Raw genomic sequence first — 10,893 nt, 5'->3', positions numbered from 1 at the left:
GTGACGATCACGAGAGGCGGGCTTGTTTTGATTTTTTGTGATTCTGCGGAACAGAAGGAACGTGCGTTGTGTTTTAATCGATTTGATAAGTTTTAAGTGTTGTGTGTGTCGCTTCGGAACAGGGCACCCCTTAAGGAAGGGGGTTGTATCTTGCGTTTCGTGGGAAATTGATTTGGATGAGATGAAAAATATTCCTGGAGTAATTAAAGCACGTCGGATGAATCGAGTGGTGAATGGGGAAAAGGTTAAGATATATATATATAAAAAAATAATATCGCCCTAATGAAGTGCAGTTAGGATATATTAACTACAGAGTTGGAGCATTTATCCCAAAAACAATGCAGTGTGAACATTGTAAAGTTTTTGGTCATGTAGAAAGTGTTTGCAGAAGGGAGAAGCCGAGATGTACAAGATGTGGAAAAGATCATATGTGTTATAAAAGTGAAGAAAATGTGACATGTTGTAATTGAGGTGGAAATCATGAAGCCACGTCTTCTGAATGCCCCACAAGGGTAAAAGAGAATGAGGTGGCCAAAGTCAGGGTTGTACAGAGCATTTCATATGCAGAAGCTGTGAAAAGGGTTGAGGGTTTGAATGTTGCGCCAGAAGAGTCCATGGTAGTGGAAAGGCATTCACTGCAGAATGCAGGGGTTGTTTTACACCAAGAGGATCCTGACATTTTAAAGGTTAAAAAGGTGAACTTTTTGGCCTTCATCACAATGGTGATAAATGGCACTGCCAAGGTGGAGAAAAGATCTAGGAAGATTGAAATAATTGTGATTGTGGCGGAGCGGTTCCTGGGGCTGAAAGATTTCACAGCAAAGGAGTTACATGGAATATTAGCAAAAGCCGTACCACCTTCCCAGGTCCTACAGCCTAAGAACGGAGATATGGAGAACTAGACGAAGTGGGAGTTTTGTTTGGTTTGGCAATGTACTCTTTTTATTAGGGTGGATTGTTAGAATCACTATTAGTATGGATTTATTTATTTTAATTTGATTTTTGGTTTCAAACCGTCCAGTTGGTGGCGGCAATAGAACTTTTGGATGTAGTCCGCCATAAAACCCACAGAAGGAGAACGTTTTCAGATTTGAAGAAAATGGCGGAAAATATGCGGCCGAAGTCCGACGAGAGCGGATACGAATTCATTGCTTTAACTAATTATGACAAATGTTAAAATGTTGAGCAATGTAATAAAGTAATGCCTTTTTAAATAAGTTACGTTACACGTAATGTTGGCTGACAATTTGTTAGCTACGCTATCCTTACGAACCGCATAGCACATCACTACAGCAGTAACGTTATGTACCGGTATGTTAGCTAGCTAGCTACCTAACGTTAGTTGGCTACTAAATACATCGAACTTGCCAGTATATTAACTATATGCTATCTAACTACCCAACTTCTATTGACTTGATTATTCACGTCATTCTTAGCTAAGTGGTATAGTCGTTGTGCGTTCGCAATGGATATTGTTAATTCGCTCTGGCCATCTACTCTGATTTCAGAACACTGGTCTGAGTGTGCCAGAGCGCAGAATAACTGATGAATTTACTCAACAACTGTTGAATATGGCTGTTGTCATTCAACGTCGGCAAAAAAACGTAACTAAAGTGTTGCCAGCAGCTCAGTAACAGTCACCAACGCTCTGGATAACATGAAAACACCCTAACCAGCTCTGCTAGGGCGAGTAAAATGGTCAGAGTGAGGTGTTCTCTCATTTGTGTCTGTAAGTTAGGCAGTTAGCTTGGGTGCTAGACTGCGGTTGTGTGGTCAGAACGCTCAAAGTCAGATCAACCCTACTCCTATGCCAGAGCATCCAGTGTGCGCTCTAAACACTCCGAGAGCGAAACGATCTGAATTTACGAACGCCCAGAGCGCACTCTGGCACTCCAGATTGAATTTACAAACACACCCGAAATCGTAAAATGTCTAACTAGTAATTTGTTATGCTAACAAGCTAGCAATAGGTTGCATAGCAACAGCATACACTTCCGGTAGACAGTCGAAACGCTAGTATGCACTGAAAGGATACCGTTCGTTTACAGTATACTAAAATGAACTAACAGTATGTAGTGTGTATATACTCATTAAGTATGTAATATACAGTATGTTAGTATGGGTATTCGAACACAGCTCGTGTGTTGTGATTATGAATGGCCAGATAGCTAGCGACACTAGCAGGTTTCCATTGACCCAGGTTTATTCGACAAAAGAAATGTCTCAACAAAAAATATTGTGTAATGGAAATGGCAGATAGGCTATAGGAGACATTTTCTAAAGATCAACAACACTTTTATCCATTCGATACGGGAAGATGTTTTTTGGTCTAACTTTCTTTATTGCAACAAATTATGATGGAAACTGTTTTTCAAATAAATGACGCTTGACTAATACTTTTGAAGGTATGCGGGGCGCGTGATGTCATCACGTAACTATAAACTCTACTCCATAATTATTTCAAAATGCCTATGTCTTACTAAATAAAACATGTCAACTGTAAAAATAATGTTTCTTTGCAGGACAAGGATTGTCCTGACTTTCAAGAATGCCTGAATTGCTTCGCCTTGCTTTTCTGGTTGGCTGGAAAGTTTCACCATCCAATTATTTCAGATCTACAGGAGTGCACTTTTCACCATGGCACGACCTTGGCACATGATAATTATAAATATTAATAGAATATGTCAAATATTAGTCAATTATTGCATTATATCCACGCTGGCTTTCGCGGGCTACCTGAGACATTAAACATATGGGTTGGAGGGCATACAGGCTGGTTAGGCAAGGGTTATGGTTAAGGTTAGGGCTAGGGTTTAGGGTAGGGACATCCCAAGGATCCAGATAGCACTAATCTTGGTAAAAGAAACGTCCCTTTTTCAGGACCCTGTCTTTCAAAGATAATTTGTAAAAATCCAAATAACTTCACAGATTTTCATTGTAAAGGGTTTAAACACTGTTTCCCATGCTTGTTCAATGAACCATAAACAATTAATGAACATGCACCTGTGGAACGGTCGTTAAGACACTAACAGCTTACAGATGGTAGGCAATTAAGGTCACAGTTATGAAAACTTAGGACACTAAAGAGGCCTTTCTACTGACTGAAAAACACCAAAACAAAGATGCCCAGGGTCCCTGCTCATCTGAGTGAACGTGCCTTAGGCATGCTGCAAGGAGGCATGAGGACTGCAGATGTGGCCAGGGCAATAAATTGCAATGTCCGTACTGTGAGACGCCTAAGACAGCGCTACAGGGAGACAGGACGGACAGCTGATCGTCCTCGCAGTGGCAGACCACGTGTAACAACACCTGTACAGGATTGATTCTCACCAGGGGTGATGGTCGGATTCGCGTTTATCGTCGAAGGAATGAGCGTTACACCGAGGCCTGTACTCTGGAGCGGGATCGATTTGGAGGTGGAGGGTCCGTCATAGTCTGGGGTGGTGTGTCACAGCATCATCGGACTGAGCTTGTTGTCATTGCAGGCAATCTCAATGCTGTGCGTTACAGGGAAGACATCCTCCTTCCTCATGTGGTACCCTTCCTGCAGGCTCATCCTGACATGACCCTCCAGCATGACAATGCCACCAGCCATACTGCTCGTTCTGTGCATGATTTCCTGCAAGACAGGAATGTCAGTGTTCTGCCATGGCCAGCGAAGAGCCCGGATCTCAATCCCATTGAGCACATCTGGGACCTGTTGGATCGGAGGGTGAGGGCTAGGGCCATTTCCCCCCACAAATGTCCGGGAACTTGCAGGTGCCTTGGTGGAAGAGTGGGGTAACATCTCACAGCAAGAACTGGCAAATCTGGTGGTCCATGAGGAGTAGATGCACTGCAGTGCTTAATGCAGCTGATGGCCACACCAGATACTGACTGTTACTGTTACTTTTGATTTTGACCCCCCCTTTGTTCAGGGACACATTATTCAATTTCTGTTAGTCAGATGTCTGTGGAACTTGTTCAGTTTATGTCTCAGTTGTTGAATCTTGTTATGTTCATACAAATATTTACAAATGTTAAGTGTGCTGAAAATAAACGCAGTTGACAGTGAGAGGACGTTTTTTTGTTGTTGCTGAGTTTATCTCCAGATGTGGTCTTCAGCAGCAGCAAACCATGTGTCTCCAACAGCAACCTCTCTAAAAAAATAAATATGTATATAGCCTACCTATTACCTAACATAAATATCTGGCTGACTGATCTCCGACTTATGTAAATAAGGAAATTACCTTTCCATACAGTGACCTGATTACCTGACAGAAAGACAGATTGTGCATGTTGCTGCTATGTATTAACTTTTTTGTGATCATTCTATTGAAATACAGACATTTAAATAATGATACATCTCAGATAATCAATCAGTCAAACATTATTTGATTATAAAATACATATTTTTATGTTGCTGCTAGGACGTTTCCCCAACAGGTGGCGTACTTTCATCACTTCTCACCTGAGGAGACGTGTGACCAGGACATCAAATGAATTAGGCTGAATCAGCTGAACTCATTACTCACTCTACTGCAGATCCTGCTTTGAATTTCAAACAGATATCAGCTTGAAGAATGAGTGAATACAACTCCAGTCATGTCACATGAAATGTTGATTGTGTTGCATTGCTCTTCAGCTACCCTATATGACCTTCATACTATAGCATGTCAGTCCAACACTGACCAAACCCTGTAATAATATTCCCATCTGTATTAGAAACATGAGAGCATATTTCAACACCATTTTGACTTAAAATTAAACCAAACTATTTCGATTTTTTTTCTCTCAAAATCATTTATTTACTATAATACATAGCAGATGTTAAAATCTTAAGAGTTTGTACACTGGCTTGAATGAGGCAGATCTTATGAACAAATAAAGTTGCGTTTTATTGAAACTACACAAAAGGTATATTCTACCTAGCAGCTGCTTCACACTTCTTTTCCCCATCCCTTCTCCCCCAACCCCAGATCTGGAGTGTCTCTAGAGAAAAATAACAATAATAATAGTGTGCATCTGAAATGGCACCCTAAAATGGCACCCTATTCCCTATATAGTGCACTTCTTTTGACCAGGGTCCATAGGGCTCTGGTGAAAAGTAGTGCACTATGTAGGGAATAGTGTGCCATTTCAGTCACAGGCTTAGTCTTGAAGATGTCTTCTAATCTGTCAATCTGTTTCACTCCATCACAACAAGACTTACACTTTTCCTTTCCAGAACTTTCTAAGCAGCATCTTTTACTTACAGCAAAACAAAATGCAGTACCATCTACAAAGAAGCAATGAGTCTGTATTCATAAAATGAAGGGAATTAAGTACACAGTCAATTAATCTAACCCAAAATTTTAGTTTATCATACCACAAAGAAATCCGATTATAGTAGGTTTTACAAGATTATACAGAATTTCAGTACCCCATGGTATTTTTCTATATCAGCAATCTTATCTGCTGATAAATATATATACTTATATATACTTTCCCCCTTCTATTTAAGGGAAACAATTAGACATATAACCAAAATATGATATTAAGAATTGACATCTTGCATGACAAAAATAATGAATGAACAATAGATACAATTTGACCCATTTTCAATGTTCCCTCAATCAAGTTAGATAAAAAATATCTGAATGAAAGCGGTTAATCTTGAGTTGTAAGTTCAGTCTTTTTTTCTTTTTTAATCGTTCATCATCATCATTTTTAAGTGACAAAAAAACATGCACATTTTGTTCAACAAACAGAAGAACAACACAAACGTCTCTTATCGGTGGGTAGCACCACCACCGAGACTTTTAATCAATTAAACAAAAAAATTACGTAGAAAATAACAGAACAAGAAAGAGACCCCAGGCTGCTTTGTAATGCATTTGTTTCAGAGTTAACGCAGAGATGTGCTATTAGGGTTTTAGTAGTGGGATGCTCCCTTCATAAGCTTCAGGAATTGCATGAGTTCTGCTCCAATAGGAGATAGAGAGGAGGCCAGGCAGTCTGTCCGCCTGTCTGTCTGTTATGTCCCAGCCTGGTGCAGTACAGCATCAGTGACACCGTCAGTCTTTCACGTAGAGTCCCTTACGAGGCATTGAGAGCCGGGAGTGAGACAAAGACCACAGCACCAGCCTGCTAAAAAAAAATCATACTGCTAAAAAAACAAGAATCCATCATCATCATCATGGCCAAATCATAAAATAAGTTATGAGCAGAATGTCTACGCTGGTAGAAGCATTATAACAGCTTGTGCATCATGTAATGTCAAGTTCACTTGAATGAATTAAGGGTTGTTGAGAGTCAGTCTTTCTTTTTTAATGAAATAAACAAAAACAAAACAACAACTATCATAAATATATTTTCCTCATATTTTGCAAGGTGTAGAGTTTAACAAATCATTTTTGCGTCGCATGTTTGTGCCCCCCTCCTGGAGGCATACAGCGTCTTCATTAAGGTATGTGTTCATCGCGAGAGTAAGGGGTGGACAGTCTCAATCCTCAATGTCATGTCTGTCTGAAACACAGTAAAGGTACGGCACTGAAAGAACAAAAATGCTATTTTTAGCTAGATCAGTCAGTTACCCCTGAATCCAGTCAGTCAAAGGGGAGCAGAGAACAAAGTTGATAATGTAGTAATGTTGTTGTTTTGTAGTCAGAGGGACTCCATAGAGAGGGGGGAAGGGAGGACACATCACCCCATGCAACCCCACCAGGCAGCACCACTCCCAGCCAAGCGTACTCCCTACCCCACCTGGGTCCTCCGATCCTGGGGCTCGGGGCCTGGGTGGTGGGGCCTGGGCTCTGGAGCTCTGGGGGGTCTATATGAGTGGGTCAGGCTGCAGGGACATACTGTGCTGGATCTGTTGGGGCTGGAGAGGAGGGGGCAGCTGCAGGGGCAGCAGGGCCTCCACCATGCTGTGACAGTGGTGGGGTGGTGGGGTGCTCTCGGTGCTGGAGCTCTCCTGGATGTCTCCGCCATAGAAGAAGTAGTGGCTCTGCTGGATGAAGGACTCGATGACCGACTGGTTGAGCTTGGTGGTGGAGAGGGTGTCCTTGTTCTCAAAGTCGGGACGCATCAGCGTGGGCCAGAAGCAGATGGATAGATTGTCTGCCGTCATCAGCGTGGTCTTACTCTGCTGGCTCACCCTGGGGAAACACAATTTAATTGATTTATTCCAACCTTACTTATGTTGTACTTTATTTAGACAGATACAGAATTAGAGTGGGATACAGAGAAGTGAACCCTGGTCTCCAGAACAGTATATACACTATATTTACAAAAGTATGTGGACACCCCTTCAAATTAGTGGATTCGGCTATTTCAGTCCCACCCGTTGCTGATAGGTATATAAAATCGAGCACATAGCCATGCAATTTCCAACATTGGCAGTAGAATGGCCTTAGTGAAGAGCCCAGTGACTTTCAATGTGGCACCGTCATAGGATGCCACCTTTCCAACAAGTCAGTACGTCAAATTTCTGCCCTGCTAGAGCTGCCCCGGTCAACTGTAAGTGCTGTTGTTGTAAAGTGGAAACGTCTAGGAGCAAAAATGTCTCAGCCATGAAGTGGTAGGCCACACAAGCTCACGGAACGGGACCACTGAGTGCTGAAGCGCGTAGCGCATAAAAATTGTCTGTCCTTGGTTGCAACACTCACTACCTAGTTCCAAACTGCCTATGGAAGCAACGTCAGCACAAGAAATGTTCATCGGGAGCTTCATGAAATGGGTTTCCATGGCCGAGCAGCCACACACAAGCCTAAGATCACCATGCGCAATGCCAAGTGTCGGCTGGAGTGGTGTAAAGCTCGCCACCATTGGACTCTGGAGCAGTGGAAACGCGTTCTCTGGAGTGATGAATCACGCTTCACAAATCTGGGTTTGGCGGATGCCAGGAGAACGCTACCTGCCCCAATGCATAGTGCCAACTGTAAATTCTGTGCTTCCAACTTTGTGGCAACAGTTTGGGGAAGGCCCTTTCCTGTTTCAGCATGACAATGCCCCTGTGCACAAAGCGAGGTCCATATAGAAATGGTTTGTTGATATCGGTGTGGAAGAACTTGTCTGGCCTGCCCAGAGCCCTGACCTCAACCCCATCGAACACCTTTGGGATGAATTGGAACGTCGACAGCGAGCCAGGCCTAATCGCCCAACATCAGTGCCCGACCTTACTAATGCTCTTACATTTACATTTGAGTCATTTAGCAGACTTGTGGCTGAATGGAAGCAAGTCCCCACAGCAATGTTCCAACATCTAGTGGAAAGCCTTCCCAGAAGAGATGAAGGCTGTTATAGCAGCAAAGGGGGGACCAACTCCATATTAATGCCCATGATTTTGGAATGATTTAGTCATTTTAGCAGACGCTCTTATCCAGAGCGACTTACAGTTAGTGAGTGCATATATTATTTTTTTATTTTTCATACTGGCCCCCCGTGGGAATCGAACCCACAACCCTGGCGTTGCAAACACCATGCTCTACCAACTGAGCTACATCCCTGCCGGCCATTCCCTCCCCTACCCTGGACGACGCTGGGCCAATTGTGCGCCGCTCCATGGGTCTCCCGGTCGCGGCCGGCTACGACAGAGCCTGGATTCGAACCAGGATCTCTAGTGGCACAGCTAGCACTACGATGCAGTGCCTTAGACCACTGCGCCACTCGGGAGATGTTCGATGAGCAGGTGTCCACATACTTTTGGTCATGTAGTGTATCACAACGGAAAACAGAAATAAGTTCAGGTAGTATCTCTCCGTTTCAAACAAAATTCTCCCTACTGAACACGACCCAGTCCAACTACATGACTGTATGACATGGTTGTTTCTATGATTACTGTAACGTAACCAACACCATATATACTTTACAGCTTACTTCAGATTCCACCAAGTATCAGTCAGTTGAAGGCAGCTTGAGACTATTTCTGATCCTGTTTCACAGTGTTGTCTCTTACCTGTTCAGATGAGTGATGACGTATTTAAACACCTCGTAGTTCACAGCAGGGAACTTCCTCACTATTTCTTTCAGCACTTTAAGTCTTTCTATATGGTCCACAATTTCTGAAAGGAGGAGGAGAACAGAGTTAGCTATTTGACTATTTCTTTCCCGTGGGAGAAGAAGGAAAAGGAAAAGCACAAAGGCGACGGGGCTGCCAATGACCACCCACACAACAAACACTAAAACACTAGCTAGGGCCTTAAGCAGATACAGCACTGTCGGTATCATCCGGGGGCACAATGGCTCTTAGTGATTTTCTTGTCACTATCTGTTTAATAATAACAGCACTATCTTAGATGAGTAGGCCTAACTCCATGTAATATTGCCAAGTAATAAGAGACATAGGGACAAACCATGCATTAGCATATCAACCCTTTCAAAAAGCATTTATCATAACATCATCTAATATTAGACCTTTCAGATATACAGTACCAGTCAAAAGTTTGGACACACCTTCTCATTCAAGGGTTTTTCTTTATTTGTACTATTTTCTACATTGTAGAATAATAGTGAAGACATTAAAACTATGAAATAATACATATGGAATCATGTAGCCACCCTTTGCCTTGATGACAGCTTTACACACTCTTGGCATTCTCTGTACCTTATCAGAGCCTGTCAAAAACTCAGGACTGTTGTTGAGGTCACCTGGCTGAGACTACTAAGCTAATTCATATTGTCATAACTAGGGATGCAAACTTCGGTCAATTTTGCTGCCAACTAACCGACTCTCATTAACCGGTCAACAAACGGTTACATTTTTTCCAAACAGTAAAATGAGGTGACCAACAGAAAATACTATGCATGCATACAAAGAACGGTCATTTTTCATTAAGAGCTTAATGAACAATAGCAAGCCTATCGTCTTACAGTCAAAAGGCTATAGACTATTCTTGAACATGCAGCTGCTGTAATGAAGCAGCTAATAAAACTTAATTTTCAAAAATTTGCCAAAATGCAATTCGCAGGAAAACACAGTTCTAAACTACGCACCTAATGCAAGCGGCTCCATCTGACAGAGATGAAAATCTCAGGGAGAAACCAAAAAGAGGGGGATCTAATAGCAACTAGGATGGGTTGCTAATATGACTAGGATGGTGCCTTTGGCTTCTGGACAACGAAATAGAGTTTAAATAAAAACCAATAGAACAGGAGAGAAATGCTGGTTAATGGCATGAGGAAGTTTTAAAACAAGAATTGCCTCCACATTTCTATGGTAGGATTTTGACTAGGCTACTTTGAAGCAAGGTAAGACATTCCTCATTATTTGAAGTAAAGTTCAGGTTTCAAACAATTATACTGCCTCAAGCTCACATTGTAAAGTGGTGGGTGACGCGCTGATAGCCTGCCTACCGCACTCGAATGGCGAATGGGAAGCGCGCTTTAACTACGAGTTGAGATTGAGAAATACAAATATTAGCTATTTTTAATCATGGCCATCAATACAGTTCTTAACATGCAATTGCATTTAGAACTGTTATTTGTTGCGCAATGACTGGGCTTATAAAAGCACGTTTCACTCCAGTACCAGCTGCTCTCGCGCTGTCTGACAGCTGATAGGCCATTCCGCTCCTCAAACTCTCTATGCTGTGTGTGTGACGACTAATGAAAATACACACGAGCCAATTTAATACCACCAAATTATGCAAATTAACCTATAGACTGAAAAGCATGACCAGTCAAATGTATTTTCGGCGGTTTGCCGATTAACGGTTAACCGTTAAGATCCCTAAGTCCGAAAGTCACGAAAGGAATATAAGTGTGTGTGCTACTTGCCCCAGAGCTGAGCGTGGTGCACCAAGGCTGGCCCGGACTGAGACTGAGGCTGCATAACAAATGGCACCCTATTCTCTATACAGTGCTACTACTACCCTATGGTCCTGGTCAAAAGTAGTACACTACATAGAGGAAAGGGTGCTATTTGGCACGCAC

The 10,893-nt window shown here is 42.4% G+C and overlaps 1 protein-coding gene across 1 annotated transcript in view; it reads right to left on the bottom strand.

The window, feature by feature from the left end:
* Positions 1 to 4,762: 4,762 nt before the first annotated feature.
* LOC121539511 (rho GTPase-activating protein 5) overlaps positions 4,763 to 10,893 on the bottom strand; it is a 52,456-nt gene continuing 46,325 nt past the window's right edge. Inside the window, exons 6-7 of the mRNA XM_041848064.2 lie at positions 8,918 to 9,023; positions 4,763 to 7,118 (exon numbers count right to left, since the gene is read on the bottom strand). Coding sequence (XP_041703998.1) covers positions 6,791 to 7,118; positions 8,918 to 9,023 — 434 coding nt within the window. The 3' untranslated portion in view covers positions 4,763 to 6,790. The remainder of the gene's footprint in view (positions 7,119 to 8,917; positions 9,024 to 10,893) is intronic.

The sequence above is a fragment of the Coregonus clupeaformis genome, chromosome 25 (assembly GCF_020615455.1).
Source record: "Coregonus clupeaformis isolate EN_2021a chromosome 25, ASM2061545v1, whole genome shotgun sequence".
NCBI classification, from domain to species: domain Eukaryota; kingdom Metazoa; phylum Chordata; class Actinopteri; order Salmoniformes; family Salmonidae; genus Coregonus; species Coregonus clupeaformis.
The sequence above is the reverse complement of the archived record's forward strand: the minus strand, read 5'-3'. Positions and strand labels throughout refer to the sequence as shown.